General features: G+C 33.5%; 1 protein-coding gene across 1 annotated transcript in view; it reads right to left on the bottom strand.

Moving 5' to 3' along the window:
• Positions 1 to 22,542, bottom strand: part of LOC125246971 (neogenin) — a 159,673-nt gene that overhangs the window by 8,359 nt on the left and 128,772 nt on the right. The window contains 14 exon segments of the mRNA XM_048158133.1: positions 260 to 398; positions 486 to 545; positions 681 to 713; positions 798 to 992; positions 1,149 to 1,256; positions 1,810 to 1,948; positions 2,806 to 3,038; positions 5,097 to 5,192; positions 5,287 to 5,481; positions 8,686 to 8,796; positions 10,269 to 10,410; positions 14,645 to 14,694; positions 16,723 to 16,861; positions 19,723 to 19,871. Of these exon segments, the coding sequence (XP_048014090.1) occupies positions 260 to 398; positions 486 to 545; positions 681 to 713; positions 798 to 992; positions 1,149 to 1,256; positions 1,810 to 1,948; positions 2,806 to 3,038; positions 5,097 to 5,192; positions 5,287 to 5,481; positions 8,686 to 8,796; positions 10,269 to 10,410; positions 14,645 to 14,694; positions 16,723 to 16,861; positions 19,723 to 19,871 (1,789 nt within the window).

Raw genomic sequence — 22,542 nt, 5'->3', positions numbered from 1 at the left:
CAAGATCAAATTGTATTTAAATGTATATAATAATATATTTAAATAATAAGTATTTTAATAACATTAAAATATTAAAACACAAAGTATTTTTGGAGGGTTCTTGAGGGAACATTCTGAGAGATGAACTGTCAGATGATTCAGCGCTGAATGAAAGTAATTCATAACTGTGTCACGTCAGGCCTAAGAACTCTTCACTAGTGATAAAAAGAGAAAAAGTCTCATTGCTTATTGTTTCAATATACAGATATATTAAACACACTTTTTCTGATGGGAGTTGGAGCGGCGTGTGCACAGGACGGCCCCCACGACCACAGCGATGATGGTGAACACTCCAACAGAAACGATGACCACGATCACCAGGATGTGATTCTCCTGGCTGCCCGTGATGCCTGGTTTATCTGACACACAGAGAGAGAGCGTCACTACACCGCAGGTCTCAGCGAGTTTACAGTGTCTGTCTTTAAAGTGAGCGTCTTCCTGTTTACCCATATTGGATCCAATCCCGTGCTCCGGCAGGGTCGGGTGACCGGGTTTGACTTGCAGCCCTATAGGCGACAAGACATCAGAGACATTCAGCTATCCCACAATGCATCTGACATAAATGGCATGTTACTGATAGAATCGCACTGAAATTATATTTAAAGCTAATTTCCATTTGCAATAGAAATATGTTTGATTACCTTGATCACTCGACATTTTGTCAGATGGTTCAGCTGGAAATAAAGAGGAACAGAATGAATAAATGAACATAAGATGATTTTAATAGGCGAGACTGAACGATGAGCTCCAGGTTTCACCTTTAGGGGTCCTGAACTGCACCGCGTCCGACATGGGTCCCATGCCTTTGGAGTTTCTGGCCTGGATCTTAAAGTAGTAGGCGGTGTCCAGCGTCAAACCCTGAATCTGATGGGTCAGTCTGTTTCCCACCACGGGCTCCACGACCCAGTCATGGACCTCAGCGTTCACATCGGTGCTGTAGTAGATGATGTACCCTGAGAGACGGAGAGATTCATGCTTCTGAGGTCAGGCTTTTCTATTTGGATGGACGTAATAATCTGGTAACGTCTGTGATTGGCATTCATAATGTAAATCAGTTAAAATGTATCATGCAAATAACGTCACAAATCAAACACCTGTTCTTCACACACCTGTGATTTTGCCGTTGGCTTCAGTCGGAGGCTGCCAGTTGATGTTGATGATTCGTGGATTTCCCTCTTTACTGATCACCGTCACATCTTTGGGAGCAGATCCGGGAACTACACAAAACACCGAACCGCATTAAAGGGAGATGATACAAGTAAATAGTGAAAAAATGTGATGTAAATGACTGAAAACTGAAAGGTTATTATAATACATCTGTCAAAACGATTAGTTCCGAAATCATGCTGAAATGCAAATGAGACATTAATCAAATATGCACTCATTTTGCATGCATCCTGCAAGCAAACATCTGTGTTTTACAAATTTGTATGTACTTTTTTTTGTATTTGTATAACTAATAACGACATCTAAACACAAAACACTAATGATAATCATTTTTAAAGTACATATTATATAACAAAAGGCTCTTGCAATGATCATACATACGTAAACATAACAGGAACTTAAGTAAAAAAAGTGCACACTCAGCACCGCCGCTCCCTATTCAGAGAACAAGTGATCGTGAAATCGAAAGCCGAGTCTTGTCTCTAATAAGCATGCATATATAACCAAAATCGGTGTGAAAGAGAAAATGTCATTTATTCCTGCAGTATTTCATCTTCAGAAAAGCAAACATTCATGGATGTTTAAAATGGTGTATGTTCTTACTGGACTCGAAGGTGGTCCCGTGGGCCGTCATACTCCATGTGCTGCTCCTGCGGCTCTTGGTCACCATTACAGAGAACTCATAAAGTGTATTGGGTTTCAGAGCCGTCACCGTATGAAACAGAGACGTGGTGTTTGCCGTCTGACAAAACAAGCAGACTAACGCATTAATAAAGACCCGAGTTCATCACTGCATACTCTTTCACATCTGACTATTTTAAAATATAGTATATACTCTTTAGTATGCAGTAAGAAATACCCAACGGGTATCTCCAATGCATTCTCAGTGTGCTCACTAGAGGGCGCTCAGAACAAGGAAATGAAAAACACACTGAAATCCTCTCATCAGTACCAGTGTGATTTTAGTATCATTGACATATCATTATAGTTTTTATTAATATTTTGAATTAGTGTTTTTCATATTTTGCACTTTTAATTTTATTTTTATAGTTAAAGTTTGTTGTTTTTTTTGTCATTTTTATTTATTTTTTTATATTAACTTCAGTAAATTAAATGAAAATTAGAAATGTTGCATTGGCAACTGCCATTTTATTTTAGTTAACTTTTATTTTATTTGTTTTTTTCATGGTTTTTAGCATTAAAGTTGCCATGAAATCAAAATTGACAATTCTTTTTTAATGTAATATTGCAGTATGTATTATAAATTATTTATCCGTGCACATTAATACTGTTGTGTCTTTGTAATCTTGAATCAAAATAACTTCCCCTCCATCTTGCAGTGACTTCTCTTCTCTGATGACAACCAATAGCAAAGCACAACCATCCAATCAATTCCCCATGGACAAAATCAAGCCCCGCCCTACATTTGTTCTTGTTTGAGAAGCCGTTTAGCTCGAATATACGTCACAATAGAGAAGAAAAGACTATTGCAATCGTTTCATGCCAACTTTACATATAATAACCCTGTTCAGAACATCAGTTAAAGTGAAATGAAGCCGCTTCGAACACCAAATAACACTCTTTAAAGACGGCTGATACCTTGAATTTGGTGTTGGCGGGGATGTTGGTCTTCCATCGGATGGTGTAATATCTGGAATCGGTGATCTTCTGGTTCTTTGCGAGAGAGTTGTCGGCCCAGCTGACTTTGACGGTGTCGTGGCTGAGGACAGTGGCCTGAACGCCCACCGGGGGCAGCATGGGAGTGGGGTCGGGTGCTGGGGTGTATGGGTTATTGAAGAGTTCATAAAAATCAATATCAGGGTCTATGGGGTCTGACAGCAGCGTCACACACACACACACAGATGAGTCAAATCATAATAAATGGAGAACAAACAAAAAAAAAAAATCACATGGGTTTAAAAATATGGAAGGATTGATCAGCGTTAGACAGGAATAAATGGATTGATGGTGGACAAGTAAGAGGAAAAATGAGTGAAAAAGAGAAAGAGAGATATTATTAGAATTAAAAAGACCCATATTTTAACTAAAACAGTGCATAAACATTGAATAATAATTGGTGTCAAATGGACATTTGCTGGATTATGCTGTATTTATGGAAATAAGTTGAAAATCAGCATGAAGTTCAATACAGTATCTGTGATAATTACTACAGAAAATAAATGTAACATCCCTCAGATTGTAAAAACAAACAATATTCATGTGCACAGCAATGCACTTACAATGAAAGTCAATGAAAAGTGTCATTTGTTGGCCAAATCGTTTTTCTGTTTTATCAGTGGGGCTACATTTCTGAGTGGACGAACTTCTGGTTACACATTACTGAAATAATTCCAACACTTTCTCTTGATAAAAATAATAATATACGTTGAAATCATGTGTCAAACAGGACATTTGTAGTGTCAACGTTCTGAAATTGTATGTGGAGTTCTGCAGGGTTCCCTGTTAGGACCAATTTTGTTTTCAATCTACAGCTTCCACTAGGAAATATAAGTTTTCACTGTTATGCAGATGACCTACAGTTATACTTATCACTGAGTTCTAAGGATCTGAATGGTCTGGATGTCCTTCAAGCATGAAAAAAATGTCACTTTCTTCAGTTAAATACTGAAAAAAAAGCTGTGATAATTGGTCAGAGCTCAAGAAAAAATCAGATTGAGCTTCCTCTTATAAAGGATTAGTTCACTTTCAAATAAAATTTCCTGATAATTAACTCACCCCGATGTCCTCCAAGATGTTCATGTCTTTCTTTCTTCGGTTGAAAAGAAATGAAGGTTTTTGATGAAAACATTCCAGGATTTTTCTCCTTATAGTGGACTTCAATGGGCACCAAACGGTTGAAGGTCAAAAGGCACGTGCAACGCGATCATTTGTGTTTATAAAGCATATACAGTTGTATTTTTTTTCGAAAATGACCAATCGTTTCGCTAGATAAGACCCTTATTCCTCATCTGGTATCATTTAAAGCTCTTTGAAACTGTAATTTTGACCTTCAACCGTTTGGTGCCCATTGAAGTCCACTATATGGAGAAAAATCCTGGAATGATTTCATCTTCATTTCTTTTTGACTGAAGAAAGAAAGACATGAACATCTTGGATGACATGGGGATGAGTAAATTATCAGGAAATTTTAATTTGAAAGTGAACTAATCCTTTAATAGTGTTTTTCCGAATATTAAGCAGGTAGTAAGAAACACCGCTATAGTGTTTGTTTTTGCTAATTTAAGAGGCTTAAACCCAAATGATTCAGCAAGCTGCTGATCGATCGAGCTCTGAACATTTGATTAATTAAGATACACCTGGAATTACTATTGATTTCTTCTGTGTAAATATCCACTTATTTGACTGTCAACAACAACAAAAAATGCATTCTCAGCAGAAAACGGCAACAAATGACTGTTGCAAACGTGCTAATGCTCATTCGTGGCGAACAACTCATTTCTAGGTCACTAGCTCTGGAAGCTTGAGTTTTCAAGTCTGTCAGAAAAGTTGTGTGAAGCCTACAAAGTCAGAGCTGACGCAAATCTCAACCTGACAGGACAGCGGGGGGTCTGGAAACCTCTAACAGCGGCATTCGCCTGTCTGAGACATCTGACGTAAAGCGAAGGAAAGAAAGATTTGGGGACGGAAGTGTGCGACACATCACACCTGTAGGTTTCGATTCATGCTAACGTGACACGCCGCATTTCCCAGAACTGAGGGAGGCAGATGTATGTGTGGTATCTGTCACCTTAGATTTAACACACACTCCACATCGTACAATGTTAGACTGACTGCTTCAAAATAGCATTAAGCATGTTTTAGTTGATCTGATCAAGCCTGAATGGACGTGGAAAAGCTGGCACAATAAAACTCGTGTGTGCGTGTCTTACCGGACTGAGGTCTGGTGGTGGCGCTGTTGTAGATGGGAATGCCTTCGCCCATGTTGTTGAACGCCTTGAGAGTGATGACGTAATGGGAACTGGGATCTGAAGAGGAAAACATTCATAAAAAGTCTAAAAACACGCCTAATGTCAAAACATGGCTGATTATTTGTAGCATTAAAACATTACAGACGCCCACCGAGGTTATCGATGCTGTAGAAACGCTGCTTGTAATCCAGAGTGACCGTGTGGGCATGAGGGCTGCCGATTCCATATCCGATTTTATAACCTCGGACTAAAATGTCCTGGTTTTCTGGAGGAGTCCAACTCACCACGATTCGGTTTACGAGCGGACGGACATGAAGAGAGCTCGGGACTCCTGGTACCTGAGACTCTGTAATAGACACAGTGAACAAACAAACTAGCACCTGCTCATCTTTGACACACTTCACTGCATAAATTATACATTAAATATAGATTAATCCTTATTAAAGCTACGAAAGGGATTCAGTCAAGAGCACACTGATTCGACACACTGATTCACTGTGCTCCGAAGCTGTATAATTATTGAGTCATTCATTCATTCGATTCATTCAAACGGCTCTCTGCTGAAATGAATCAAAGTTCTCTTTCAAGCATGACCACACTGAGAGGATTATTAGGAAACAATTTAAAAATAAAGTATGAAGTGAATGTTTACAGTATTATAGCTCAGGTTAAGTGTAGCGCTTAGCTAAACAGCAGCTTTCAAGCACAAATTCATTAACGTATAGAGAGCTAACTGCTTTAAGAGCAGTGAAATTCATTCGGATTTGTTTTGGCCGAGCTTAAAAGCAAAACTTGTGCATAAACGGATCCACGGACAGCATCGTTTTATGCAATTTGAATTTATCTTAGGGGCCCGCGCTAATGCCTGTTCTGATTTATAAGGCAACGCTGCTAATTTCCGACAAAACCTTTTGGATTTAGAGTCATTAAATTGACTCATTATTTCAAACACTGGCCTATTTGTGGGGCTAATTCAAGTAGGAGTGGATGAAGCGGAGGCATTAGCGGTTGAGAGGGATGCTTTGGTCTGGCTGTCACAGAGCTTTACCCATTTTAGCAGATGGAAATGAGCCCAAAGAGGGTTTGAGCGCACACACACACGCTCCCATAGTGCTCGAGTCCTTCCATACGTCCAATTGCGAATGAAAACACAAGCTATTAATCCAACTTAGTCATCTAAATCGGCTGAAATGCCTCCGTGTCTGCTTGTTTCCTTAATTTCAGAGTTTCCTGCTGCTCTTTGATGAGGACGGAAGGCAAAGACACACTAAAAATGTTCCTCTCGAATCAAACAAACAGCTTCCTTCAGTGCAGAAATATGGCTTTCAATTACTGGCTGAATTTCAAGAGGAAATGTCTGGGTCCCCACAAAATAAATAAATTATCATTTGTATAATGAATAAAGTGTCTTTTTTTTTTAGAACTACTACAATTATTTGCATTTTGACATTATTTTTATGACAATTTCAGCACATTTTCCCCTTAAATTCTCATTATTTATTCTTATATTTTAAAATATTAATTCCATACAATAAATATGACCGTGATGTATCAAAACAATAGTACATAATACTTAATTAAAATGATAATCATAAACATAAATCATAGTTTTTTCCTATTACAGTAGGAAGAATTTTGGGGCGAATATAAGCTTAATTATTATGAAAATAAATGTCAAACAAAAAGCCAAAAATGGCCATAATGGTCCTGAAATACAAAATATTACTTAACATTTTTGGGGTTTGTATAACGAAAATAAAGTTTTTAGGACTTTTTTTTTTTTTTTTTTTTTTTTAGGACTCATGCAATTACTTGCATTTTGACATTATTTTTTATGACAATAAATTCTCATTATCACATTCAATTTTCCCTATTTATATTTATTTATTTATTTAAATCATCATTCAATTTTAATTCCATGCAATAAATATTACCACAATGTATCAAAACAATAGTACATAAATAATAAGTAATAATATACATAAATCACAGTTTTTTCCTATTACAGTAGGAATCATTTTGGGCGGATATTAGCTTAATTATTATGAAAATAAATATCAAAAATGATAAAAAAAAAAAAATTAAATAAAAAGCCAAAAATGGCAATAATGGTCCTAAAAATAGACTTAAATTTAATACAAAATATTATTTAACATTTTTTGGAGTTTGTATAATGAAAATAAAGTCTATTTTTAATGACTCGTACAATTATTTGCATTTAGCAAATTTTCCCATAAATTCTCATTATCACATTCAATTATTACTATTTATATACTTAAATCATCATTAAATATTAATTCCATGCAATAAATATTACCATGATAAATCAAAAACAATAGTACATAAATAATAATAAAAAAAAAAATTAAACATAAATCTTTTTTTTCCTATTACAGTAGGAAGAATTTTGGGTGAGTATGAGCTTAATTATTAATAAATAAATATAAAAAAGGCCAAAAATTGCAATAATGGTCCTAAAAATAGACTTAAATTTAATACAAAATATTATTTAACATTTTTGGAGTTTGTTTAATGAAAATAAAGTCTATTTTTAATGACTCGTACAATTATTTGCATTTTGCCATTATTTTTTAAGACAATTTCAGCACATTTCCCCCTTAATTTCCCCTTAAATTTTTCCCCTAAAATTATCACATTCTATTCTCACTATTTATTTATTTATTTATTTATTAAAATCATCATTAAATATTAATTAATAAATATTAAATATTAAAAAAAAAACGATAAGAAATAAATCATATTTTTTTGCTATTACAGTACAAAGAATTTGGAGGTGAATGTGAGCTTAATTATTAAGAAAAATGTATAAAAAAGGGCCAAAAATGGCCATAATGGTCCTAAAAATACACTTAAATTTAATATAAAATATTATGTAACATTTTTGGGGTTAAATGAAGCTTCCTAATATCCTAATATCCATCCTACTACGTCAACAGTGGAAGCACAGAAGCAGGCAGTAAATGAAAGTGCTGGATGTCCTGCGCTAGCTTCCTTTCACGACTGAAACACAGATCAAACACAACAGCTACGGCAGTAACCTAACAGCTCAGACACGATTATCCCAGCCCAATGTCATGAGCAATCACATCAGCATCTTCTCAAGCCTGAAATCAATCCAATTTACTGTAACCAACTCAGCAGCCATGCGCTAGTGTTTCCTTTTGTGCCGCGCTTCTCATGGCATCCTGAAAGATGAGGTCTTTAAACAGACACATTAATCCAAACAATTCAAAGGCTTTTCATTTAACGACAGAAGTGCATTAAACAAATGCCGTTTTCCCAGGATTCCCCTCCACGCCTAGCCTCAGACCAGAACACTTTACCAGACTCCTCCAGTGAATTATGCTGTGGCTCTTTCAGTATTGATGAACTCTGTTGTTTGATCTGTGAGAAGTAACGCCACTCGTTCAAATGACAAACACTTCAGTCGACCTCAGAGGGATTCTACTAACAGGAAGCAGCAGGGAAGAAAGTCTCACAGCCAAAGTGAAGGATGTGAAGGGTCGTGTTTGTTTTCGAGGTTCCTTACCGTCCAGGTCGTTCTCGAAGGTCTCCGCTGCGATCCACTCCGTCGTTGGTCCGGTTCCGTTCACAGTGGTGGCCGACACTCTCACCGTGTACACCTTTCCTTTCTCCAAGCCTTAAAAACAGCAAAATCAGCAGGATTCGGCAAATTAAATACGCAAAATATGTGTTACATAAGCAGTGGTTCTCTTGACTCTGAAACAAACACTTGGATCATCTTTAAGATTTATGAATATTGCTGAACTAGATTTGTAGATTTCCTAAAGGAAAATGTTAAGGGTTTTTGCCCATTTCTAAGTGTTTCTTACTGGTTTAAGTCAACAGATGTGCTTGATACAGTAAGATTCGAGTCCCCTCCTGTAAATTTGTGGATTTTTTTTTTTGCCTGTTTTGCACCCGAACAACATTAATTATTTCATTCTGTAAATATTCTAAATATAAGATGGAAAATCTACATTAAAAAAAAAAAAACACTTGAGAAATGTTGCCTTGGCAACAAACTGAAATAAAAATAAGTTTAAATTGAAGTACTTAGATTACTTAAGCTAAATAGAAATAAAAATAAATTAAAAAAAACTAATAAAAATTACAAAATCACAAAAGATTAAGAACTAAATGAAGCTTAAAAAAAAAAAAATTAGAAATGTTGCCTTTGCAACAAACTGAAATAAAAATTAAAACTAAAGAGAAATATAAAAAAACTAATAAAAAATACAAAATCACAAAAGATTACTAAATGAAGCTAAAAATAAAATAAAATATAAATATTAGATTGAAAAATCTAAAAAAAAAAAAAAAAAAAAAAAAAAAGAAAATTAGAAATGTTGCCTAAAAATACTAAAAGCTGAAAAAATAAAATATAAATATTAGATGAGAAATCTAAATAAAAAAGAATGAGAAATGTTGCCTTTGCAACAAACTGAAATAAAAATTAAAACTAAATATAAAAATATATTAAAAAAAACTAATAAAAAATACAAAATCACAAAAGATTACTAAATGAAGATAAAAAATAAAATAAAATAAAATATAAATATTAGATGAGAAATCTAAATAAAAAAGAATGAGAAATGTTGCCTTTGCAACAAACTGAAATAAAAATTAAAACTAAATATAAAAATATATTAAAAAAACTAATAAAAAATACAAAATCACAAAAGATTACTAAATGAAGATAAAAAATTAAATAAAATTAAATATAAATATTAGATGGAAAAAATAAAATAAAATGAAAATTAGAAATGTTGCCTTGGCAATAAACTGAAATAATAAGTTGAAGTACTAAGATTACTAAAACTGAAATAAAAATGAAAGCTAAATATATAAATGTATAAAAAAAACCTAAATAAAGCTGAAAAAATAAAATATAAATATTAGATGAAATCTTGAATAAGATGAATCTAAATTAAAAAAAAATTAGAAATGTTGCCTTGGCAGCTTTTTTTTAACTTAAAAAGCACATAAAATTTAAACTAAAATGAAAACTGAATAAATATATATAAAAAACTAATTCAAAATATGAATAAATACTGTAATGGAATATAAATAATACAGAAGTAAGACTGTAGGGATCGGGGTTCATCATACCATCAATGAGCTGAAAGAGCTGTGAGGTTGAGATCTCTATTGCGTCCGCCCTCCTCAGCCCTTTCCGGTAGCGTAGTTTATACCCCGTCAGCTCTCCGTTCAGGGTACCAGGGGGAGGCGGCTGCCATCGGACCATGATGCTCTGGGGCATTAAACAGGACACATGGAGAGCTTTCAGACAGAGCAAAGCCATTTCAACATGAGTAGAGTTAGTGCATTTTAATTGAGCAGGTAGGCTGCTGGGAGCGTATTATATAAACTGAAGTTCTTCAGTGCACCTGAAAAGAGTGTGTCAGCCAGAAAGCTGTCAGAGCCCATGTCATGAGTTAATTTCAGAAAGACAGCTGAGAGAAGCACAGCCTTCAGGCTACGCAATAATGAATGAAGAAAAAACCCAAGTATGCTTTATGAAAGCGGAGATGAGCCAGGATGTGAATTACAGACCTGATGGTGGGAAACATGCATGTGAACGCATAAAAAAAACTCTGCATTTGGCCGATTCTGATAATTAACCATTAACTTCTATTTTGGGTAGTGACTTTTGAATAACTATTCATTTTAATGGACTTAGTACAAGCACTTACAGAAATGTACCATGATAACTAATTATAGTTTGTGCCAAAATGTCATAATTGGATGAACCTCACAAGAACTGTCAAGAACTTTGAGTTTAGATGATATATATTGATTGTATAAGGAAAAACTGCTCTATTTTTAAGGTCATTAAGATTTTTGGCTTTCAATGTGTCATAATTTTTATGACAAAGAAGCACAATTTCACCCATATTCTATTTTGCATGATGAAAAATTGGCCTATTGTTAAAGGCCATTAAGATTTTTTTGATGACAGTTATGCACATTTTCACTCATAATCTAAATACTGCAACACAAAAAATAAATAATAAAAGACATAAATATAGCTGCAAGCAGCCATTAAGGGGCCACGCATAAAAGAAGCAAGCAAGAAGTAAAATCATCAGTAAAATATAGCATTTTATTTCATATACAATTTAATATTTTGTTCAGTTATAGACTATAGATATAAACTTCTCAGGCTCCTTCAGGGTATCGTGCTGATGACCCATACTGAGTTTTGTAACGATACACTAATGCGTTCAAAAATACAGAATTTTGCTACAAAGCTGATATGGTAAAATAGGATATCATTCAACTCGGCGTGCTGCCCTGAATCTAACAAGCCAGTTTTATGATTTTTGGCCAAACCGTTCAGAAGATATAAAAATAGCCATTCTTGCTATCTCCAGACCAGCAGGTGGCGCTGTGCCGAAACACCGCATGTAGCCTCAGGTCATGCTTGTGATGACATGTACCAAGTTTGGTCAGAATACGCTAAAGCGTTGCAGAGATTTAGCCTTGCATCCAATTTGGCATGATCTTCTTCAAATTTGTTTGTGTGTTATTCGAGAATGGTTGGGTTTATCAAAAAGCTTTTGATATCTTTTTGCCAGCATAGTCTGAAGATGATTGTGTTTTCACAACTGTCAATGATTAGTCACAGCCACCATAAAAAAAAGTCAACAAAATGACAGAACAATTCTGTATGCTTCTTATACTGTTCCCATATTCTTTCTTTATGGTTTTAGAGTAATGACCCTAACTGCAGTAATTATAGTATGTAAATTAGTGTATGGGTTACAGCTGCACAATTCTGGATGAACTGAAAATCATTGTTTTGTTTGTTTAAAATACAGATCATGATTCTCCCATGATTCTGAATAGACAACTAAACAAATAACATGTAATTTACTAGAGGTTAACAGGTTTTAAGATGTTAACAGTTGCATTTAAAACATATCTAATTAATTTGAATTCATTATTACTTTTAATCAGTTTGAGTGAATGATTCAGTGACTCACTCAAAGACTTCACTTGTTTTATTACTAGATGAATCAGCATTTTTGAACAAATCACTTGAATGAATGATTCAGTGACTCACTCATAAAGACTTCACTTGTTTCATTACTGGATGAATCAGCGTTTTTGAACAAATCTCTTGAATGAATGATTCAATGACTCACTCATAAAGACTTCACTTGTTTCATTACTGGATGAATCAGCGTTTTTGAACAAATCTCTTGAATGAATGATTCAATGACTCACTCATAAATACTTCACTTGTTTCATTACTGGAAGAATCAGCGTTTTTGAACAAATCTCTTGAATGAATGATTAAATGACTCACTCATAAATACCTCACTTGTTTCTTTACTGAATCAATCAGCATTTTTGAACAAATCTCTTGAATGAATGATTCAATGACTCACTCATAAATACTTCACTTGTTTCATTAATGGATGAATCAGCATTTTTGAACAAATGTCTTGAATGAATGATTCAATGACTCACTCATAAAGACTTCACTTGTTTCATTACTGGATGAATCAGCGTTTTTGAACAAATCTCTTGAATGAATGATTCAATGACTCACTCATAAATACTTCACTTGTTTCATTTACTGGAATCAATCAGCATTTTTGAACAAATCTCTTGAATGAATGAATTCAGTGACTCACTCATAAAGACTTCACTTGTTTTATTACTAGGATGAATCAGCATTTTTGAACAAATCACTTGAATGAATGATTCAGTGACTCACTCATAAAGACTTCACTTGTTTCATTACTGGATGAATCAGCGTTTTTGAACAAATCTCTTGAATGAATGATTCAATGACTCACTCATAAAGACTTCACTTGTTTCATTACTGGATGAATCAGCGTTTTTGAACAAATCTCTTGAATGAATGATTCAATGACTCACTCATAAATACTTCACTTGTTTCATTACTGGAAGAATCAGCGTTTTTGAACAAATCTCTTGAATGAATGATTCAATGACTCACTCATAAATACTTCACTTGTTTCATTACTGGAAGAATCAGCGTTTTTGAACAAATCTCTTGAATGAATGATTCAATGACTCACTCATAAATACTTCACTTGTTTCATTACTGGAAGAATCAGCGTATTTGAACAAATCTCTTGAATGAATGATTCAATGACTCACTCATAAATACTTCACTTGTTTCATTACTGGAAGAATCAGCGTTTTGAACAAATCTCTTGAATGAATGATTCAGTGACTCACTCATAAATACTTCACTTGTTTCATTACTGGAAGAATCAGCGTTTTTGAACAAATCTCTTGAATGAATGATTCAATGACTCACTCATAAATACTTCACTTGTTTCATTACTGGAAGAATCAGCGTATTTGAACAAATCTCTTGAATGAATGATTCAATGACTCACTCATAAATACTTCACTTGTTTCATTACTGGAAGAATCAGCGTTTTTGAACAAATCTCTTGAATGAATGATTCAGTGACTCACTCATAAATACTTCACTTGTTTCATTACTGGAAGAATCAGCGTTTTTGAACAAATCTCTTGAATGAATGATTCAATGACTCACTCATAAATACTTCACTTGTTTCTTTACTGAATCAATCAGTATTTTTGAACGAATCTCTTGAATGAATGATTCAATGACTCACTCATAAAGACTTCACTTGTTTCATTACTGGATGAATCAGCGTTTTTGAACAAATCTCTTGAATGAATGATTCAATGACTCACTCATAAATACTTCACTTGTTTCATTACTGGATGAATCAGCGTTTCTGAACAAATCTCTTGAATGAATGATGCAATGACTCACTCAAACGCTTCACTTGTTTCATTACTAGACGAATCAGCATTTTTAAATGAATCTCCTGAATGAATGATTCAATGACTCACTCATAAATACTTCACTTGTTTCATTACTGAATCAATCAGCATTTTTGAACGAATCTCTTGAATGAATGATTCAGTGACAAATACATATTTTGAAGAGTCACTTGTTGTTGTCTACTGGTGTAAAAATGTTATTTAACTCTATTTGAAGCATCAATTTAATTTCAAAAGGTGATTTACTCTATTTTGATCACTACTGTAGACATCAGTGTTTATATCTGAACTATAAACATTTATTCCAGCACTTCTTGTGATAATTTGAATTATTGTAACAATGATACTGTGTGGTTTAAAAATTGTTTGTGAAGCTGTTTCATATCTATTCATGAAAACGGCTCAGAACACAGATCTGAAGGTTCGCTGTGATCGTACTTGTCAAAGCTTTAATAGACAGAGCTGAATCATTGTCATTTAGGAATTAGATTGTGTGGGTGTTTGAAATGAGATTGCAATGTTTTAACGATTAATTGTGCAGCTTTAGTATGGGAACATGGTCATTTTTCTGACTTGAGGTGTCTTCATTAAGATCCACAATAGTGATAGCTGATGTAACCAGCCCAGATCTTAATCTCTACAGCACTAAATCATTAAGTACCACTAATAAAAGAGGATCTCACCGTTGAGTTCAGGACCTCCAGAGTCAGGTTCTGCGGAGGGGCGCTCGGCACTGAAACACAAAACAGATTTATTATTGAGACAAGACTGTAAGCCCAGCGACACGCGCCGCTCGATGTCCCCGGAAGAACCCGAGCTTCAGCGGCTCAAAGCTCGACTGAAATAATTGGTTTATCCACCGAGACCCATATTCAAAGACTGTTTATTTTTGGATGCAGTCGTGGGTGTTGTTTTTTTTCCACCTTTATTCTGCTTTATTCTTGTTCCTTCAAATGAACACTGGAGGACTGCACTCGCGGCAGAGACAGTAGCAGCCGTTGTTTGTGTGCGTTTGAGTGCGTGCCAACGTTAACGGCTCACTTTAATAAAACACTTCGTTATATTATTTACACTTGTGTGCTTTCTGTCACGTCCCAAATCGCTCCGCCGTGGAGTGAGAGTGTACGATTACAACACCACCTGTCACATGCTCGCCGTTTTCCCGGAGGTCTTTCTCTGACAGGACGTCTCCCTCACATCCCAGCCTCCACCTCCCACAGAGACGAAAGGACGGAGAACAGGAGAGAGAGAGAGAGAGAGAGATCTGGCAAGCTCCCTACCTAGACAGTATTATAAGTCATCATAGTCGTGCTCCTGAAGACGCTGCCCTCTGAAATAACTTATTGTGCATTAAAGTTAACCGTTTTATGGCTTCTTACTGCTTTTTTAATAGTCACGAAGTTAGTTCTTCAAAGTGATTTCATATGAGAGTATGCAATTTCGGACGTAGTGGTAAATTGGAAAAAAGGGCAAGAGAATACATTGATATATTTATAATTAATCTAATACTGAAGTCTGTATTAAAAAAGACTATTTGAAATAAAAACTAAAAAAATATTATTTTAATATTTCTTTAATATTTTCAATATTTCTGTATATATGAGTATCACATAATAAATATCTAATATTATATAAATAATATATATCATATATTTTTAAATATTAGTATTAAAATTATATATACCTGCTATAATTATAGTAATGAAATAATATAAATAAAATATTTATATTATTCATAATATAAATAATATTTTAATATGTCTTTAATTTTTCAATATTTCTGTTTAAGTATATATAAATATAACATAATAAAAATGAAATAATATAAATATATATATATATATATATATATATATATATATATATATATATATATATATATATATATATATATATATATATATATACAGCTATGGAAAAAATTAAGAGACCACTTAACATTGATTTCTGAACTTGGAGTGGTCTCTTAATTATTTCCATAGCTGTATATATAAATATTTGTATTAATATATATATATATATATTATATATATATATATATATATATATGCATTATTTCATTTTTTTTTTATATAAAACATACATTTTATTTAAATGTTTAATTATTTTTTAATTAATATATTTAAATTTAAATTAAATACATTTTTAGATACAATTGTTATTCTGTTCTAAGGAAGATTCAGGGAATAATTAATCAAATGAATCTTCAATCAGATTTAAAAATAAATTAAACAAAATATATTTTTTAATAAATTAATATAAACAAAACAAACCTTTCAAGATAGTCTTGAACAAACTATATTTAACCACCAGATTGAGCATTGCAACTGAGTTTTACTCAAATAATTAATCAAATAAATCTGAATCAGTTTAACTGGAAAATCAATATTTTGTGCATAGACTTGTTTTCTGGGGTGTTTCAGTCAAGTTTCAGTACGTCGTAAAACCAAACAGCTTCTCTGATCCAATAGAAAACATTTGTCTTCCTCGTTTTGATGGTTTTGCATTAAGCAATCATGTTAGCATGTCACTTACACTGCGCAGTATCTTTACGAGGCTCGTGACAACGCTGACACAAAAACATGCTCATGAATACGAAGATCTATTCACTGACAAATCAGAGTGAATGTCAAATCTTCATGTAAGCGGAGGCACTTTTAAGTGCTATTTGAAGTCAAGGAAGAGAGAGAAAAATCCAAGGAAAAAGGAAGTCAAGTGGTTCAAAACGGCACATTTAAACATCAGACTTCATGAAGCTCACCGTCAGATAGCGTTCGGACAGTAACGTCCTCGGTGGAGACGCCAGGGCCGTGTTTGTTGTACGCCACCACCCTGAAACTGTACTCTGTGAACTTCTTGAGCCCCGTCATGGTGTAGGACAGACCCGTGACGTCCATGTCCTGCAGGAAAAAACACAAAAACATTATTACTAAAGGGGCTATCTGCACTTCTGCATCTGTGCTTGTTACTGTAGTATTTTAGAGTCTCTTGGCATACACATTTTTATTACCTCTCTGTCAGATAAAATAAAACTTCTGTTCCTTTAAAACTATGTAATTAACCCCTGATGTGGTCTTCACATGAGAAAACTACCGATGTATCTCACATTGCCTTCACAAAAAAGTGCTGTGTTGCTAGGTAATACCAGGGTACTCTTGATATATACTATGGTACTGAATGATTACCATATTCATATATCATAGCATACTGTATATATGGTAATCCAACATGGTAATACCATGGTATGATGTCCATAAATAAATAAATTAAATTAATTACCATAGTACATGTCTAAAACAACTGTGTCAGAAATATGGTGTTACCAGAATAAATGTTTAAAAAAAATTCAATGGCAAAATGTTTCATTACCAGAACGTCCAATAAACTAACGTAAAAAAAAAACAGTTGTGTCATAGTAAATGTGCACAAAATATGTACAAACCAGTATTACCATAGTAAATGTAAAAAAAAAAAAAAAAAATACATGTAAAAAACGGTATTACCATAGTAAATGTGCAAAAAATACATGTAAAAAACCTTGGTATTACCATAGTAAATGTGCAAAAAATACATGTAAAAAACCTTGGTATTACTATAGTAAATGTGCAAAAAATACATGTAAAAAACCTTGGTATTACTATAGTAAATGTGCAAAAAATACATGTAAAAAAACATGGTATTACTATAGTAAATGTGCAAAAAATACATGTAAAAAAACTTGGTATTACTATAGTAAATGTGCAAAAAATACATGTAAAAACCTTGGTATTACTATAGTAAATGTGCAAAAAATACATGTAAAAAACTTGGTATTACTATAGTAAATGTGCAAAAAATACATGTAAAAAACTTGGTATTACTATAGTAAATGTGCAAAAAATACATGTAAAAAAACTTGGTATTACTATAGTAAATGTGCAAAAAATACATGTAAAAAAACTTGGTATTACTATAGTAAATGTGCAAAAATACATGTAAAAACCTTGGTATTACTATAGTAAATGTGCAAAAAATACATGTAAAAAACTTGGTATTACTATAGTAAATGTGCAAAAAATACATGTAAAACCTTGGTATTACTATAGTAAATGTGCAAAAAAATACATGTAAAAAAACTTGGTATTACTATAGTAAATGTGCAAAAAATACATGTAAAAAAACTTGGTATTACTATAGTAAATGTGCAAAAAATACATGTAAAAAAACTTGGTATTACTATAGTAAATGTGCAAAAAATACATGTAAAAAAACTTGGTATTACTATAGTAAATGTGCAAAAAATACATGTAAAAACCTTGGTATTACTATAGTAAATGTGCAAAAAATACATGTAAAAAAACTTGGTATTACTATAGTAAATGTGCAAAAAATACATGTAAAAACCTTGGTATTACTATAGTAAATGTGCAAAAAATACATGTAAAAAAACTTGGTATTACTATAGTAAATGTGCAAAAAATACATGTAAAAAACTTGGTATTACTATAGTAAATGTGCAAAAAATACATGTAAAAAAACTTGGTATTACTATAGTAAATGTGCAAAAAATACATGTAAAAAACTTGGTATTACTATAGTAAATGTGCAAAAAATACATGTAAAAAACTTGGTATTACTATAGTAAATGTGCAAAAAATACATGTAAAAAAACTTGGTATTACTATAGTAAATGTGCAAAAAATACATGTAAAAAAACTTGGTATTACTATAGTAAATGTGCAAAAAATACATGTAAAAACCTTGGTATTACTATAGTAAATGTGCAAAAAATACATGTAAAAAAACTTGGTATTACTATAGTAAATGTGCAAAAAATACATGTAAAAACCTTGGTATTACTATAGTAAATGTGCAAAAAATACATGTAAAAAAACTTGGTATTACTATAGTAAATGTGCAAAAATACATGTAAAAAACTTGGTATTACTATAGTAAATGTGCAAAAAATACATGTAAAAAACTTGGTATTACTATAGTAAATGTGCAAAAAATACATGTAAAAAACTTGGTATTACTATAGTAAATGTGCAAAAAATACATGTAAAAAAACTTGGTATTACTATAGTAAATGTGCAAAAAATACATGTAAAAAACTTGGTATTACTATAGTAAATGTGCAAAAAATACATGTAAAAACCTTGGTATTACTATAGTAAATGTGCAAAAAATACATGTAAAAAACTTGGTATTACTATAGTAAATGTGCAAAAAATACATGTAAAAAAACTTGGTATTACTATAGTAAATGTGCAAAAAATACATGTAAAAACCTTGGTATTACTATAGTAAATGTGCAAAAAAATATGTACAAAAATTGCCATTATAATAGTAAATGTTAAAAAAAAATTATGTCAAAAAAAAAAAACATGGTATAACCATGGTATCTATCCAAATAAAATCATGGTATTACTACGGTAATATGTAAAATATATACTATGATAACATCATGATAACTCATTATCAGGTAAGGTCAAGTTACTGAAGGCTACATATGCATTAATATGTAAAAGGTTATTTATTTATTTATTAAGTATTTTTAAGTATTTATTTTTGCCTTTACTATGATAGGATAGTATAGAGTGGACAGGAAGTGAGGTAGGAGAGGTCCGTGAGCCGGGACTCGAACTCGGGTCACCCGAAGTGCAATGGCGCCATATATTGGTGCTACCCACTAGGCTATCAGTGCCGACGATTGATATGTAAATGTGGGCGATCTTATGTTAATGAGCTCATAGTTGTGACATAATAATGAATCTCTCACCTGCTCCGAGTCTTGTCCCTTCTCACTGTAAAAGAGTTTGTAGGTCTGAATATCCCCGTTTCCGGTGGCCGGTCTCTCCCAGCTCAGAGCGACCGAGGTGGCGCCGACAGAGACCACCTGCAGATTCGGGGCTGGACCCGGTACCTGAACTGAGAGATGGAAGTAACATTTTAAGAGGAAGTTCAGGTTTACATCTCAAAAAAATAGATACAAATCTGCAAAAATCTGACGCCTACATGAGTACAAAAACCCAAAAGTTAATATTCCTGTTTTTATAAAGTTTTAGAAACAAGAACTGAAGGAAAAGCAGAAGAGACGAAGGCATGTTTGTCTGTACTTCAGCTTTAAGCACGTGTTTGAAAACACAAAGGACCACTGAAGTAATTTCTTCACAGTGTCTTCCACTGCTTACATTTCTACTTGAAGCTTCTTTCTTCTTTTGTTTGACACTTATTTTTTTTCGCTTTTGCAAACTTCAACAGCATGTAGTGACAAAAGACGTCACGTTTCAACCCACCGCAGCTGGATACTTTAAATAATGACAATATCACATGGTAAAAGAAGACTATTCTGGTGAGAAAGCAGCGTCAGAATCCCGCTGAGGATATTTCGACACTTCAAACGAGTGAAATGCATTGTGGTCCAAGTGTGGGATGCAAAGGAAATGGAGGAGTTCTGACCTAGAAAGACCTAGAAAGAGAAAATTGTGCTGCTTTAATTCATTTTGTCCGTACATGTCAAACGGGAAGTTCAGGTAGTGCACAGAATAAGAAACGCTTCTGATTTTAATAGGATGAATCCCAACTTCCTCTTCACACTCAAAGTACTTTAACTGCTCATTAATGCTGCATTTATTTGTTCAAAAATATATTAAAAACTGTGAAATATTATTACAATTTAAAATAAGTTTTCGATGTGAATATATTGTAAAATGTAATTTATTCCTGTGATCAAAGCTGAATTTTCAGCATCATTACTCCAGTCTTCAGTGTCACATGATCCTTCAGAAATCATTCTAATATGATGATTTGCTGCTCAAAAAACATTTGTGCTGCTTCATATTTTTTATGAAAACTGACATTTTTTCAGGATTCTTTGATGAACGGAAAGCTCAAAAGAGCAACATTTATTTGAAACAAAAATAGTGGTGAATAAAAGTATTCATTTCTATCAAATCAAAAATCATACCTTTGAACATTTATGAATGGTATATTTAACAAGAAACAAAAGCTGGATTTTAAGTTGCAATTAATCCATCAGAAATTGATTGGAAAATTATTATTTTTTTTGTTATTTGACAGGTGATTTTAATGGGAGAAGCTAAAAATGTAATTTTTTACTTGTGGTTTTGATGAGAAGAATGTGAAAAATCATGCACAATAAAACAAAGTTGATGGTGAACCATCACAAACTTTTCCTTTTGTATGTTGTGGGCAATATTAGCATGAAATGACAAACTATGAAAAAATCCACCAAACAAATATGCATTTTCCAGGTTAGGGTTGTCAAAAGTACCGACTGAACTGCATTTCGCCCTAGCATTTTGAGCGGATTCTTAAACGCCTCTGATTGGCCATTGTGTTCACACGCTCAACAGATACGTCTGTGATTGGCTACAGTGATCAACACTTCAAAAACATGTTGTAAACAGACATATTTGACGATCTTCAGAGATACGCACGGGAGCGTTTGAAAGCAGGCGTATCTGTTGAGCGTGTGAACCCAATGGCCAATCAGAGGTGTTTTAATGTCCTTGCGAATTCTCAGACATGTTAAAAAATAAATACGAACTCAAGTTGTGTCAATCATGTTTACACACTGCCATTGAAATGTTCATCTGTCATAAAAAAATTCGGATCAGGTTCAATTTTCTGCGTTTTTCTCATCTGTAGCAAGCATTTGTGGTGGTGTTTTGACAATTCAGAGCCACTGTACAAGCAAACGCCAAAATCCAGTATCGCCAGCAAAGCATCAAACTGAGCCACTGACATCCTGAAGTAAACTTTGAATCACTCAGGATAATCCCGCAGCTCCTTGATAAGGCTCTCTACGCAATCTCAGGATTGGATGGATCCAATATTTCTTCTTTCTTCTTCTCTTTTTAAGAAGAGAGAGGACAACAAAATCATCCTCACTGCTTGAAAACTCCATTTTGTATTGTTTTACAATTTTGTTTTTACAACGGATTAATTAATACCCATCAGACTCTGTGCGTGACGAAATTTTTAAGATGACGAATACAAAGAAAAGGCATATGAAAATTTCGGACTTAAGGTCGCGTGTCCACTAAAGCCTTTTAGCCAGCTGAAAACGCGTCTGTGAGCGATTGAGAGCGCTTCGGCATCACAGCGGGGTTTTTTTTTTCAGTTGAGACGCTTTGTTGCCATTATCCGCGACAGTGTTACTTGTAACTGATTTTGCAGATAATTTGTTTCAGACTAAAAATGTCGGCACAATGTAGAGTACTTGCTATGTATGTTTGTGGACCTGCAATATTAATTTCTCATCCATTTCGCTTGGTTTTCTGCTTGATGTCGTTGTTCAGTAAGAATGTTGTGACAGTTGGTCGGTGTCCCGCCCCTCGTCCTCTCTGATTGGACAACTGGCTAAAAAGTGACAGTGATGAGTGCAGTGTTTTACTCAAAGTTTCTGTGATATCTGATGTATAGTATGCGAGATCAGGATTGTGTCAAAAGTACTGCTTTCGGTACCAAGTCGGTACTGAAATTTAAAAAATGTGACCAATTTAGGTTATTTTTAACCCATTTTGTCCATTTTTAACCCATCTTGAGTTATTTTTTAACCTTTTTTGTCCATTTT

The sequence above is a fragment of the Megalobrama amblycephala genome, linkage group LG15 (genome assembly GCF_018812025.1).
Source record: "Megalobrama amblycephala isolate DHTTF-2021 linkage group LG15, ASM1881202v1, whole genome shotgun sequence".
In the NCBI taxonomy this organism is placed as follows: Eukaryota; Metazoa; Chordata; class Actinopteri; order Cypriniformes; family Xenocyprididae; genus Megalobrama; species Megalobrama amblycephala.
The sequence above is the reverse complement of the archived record's forward strand: the minus strand, read 5'-3'. Positions and strand labels throughout refer to the sequence as shown.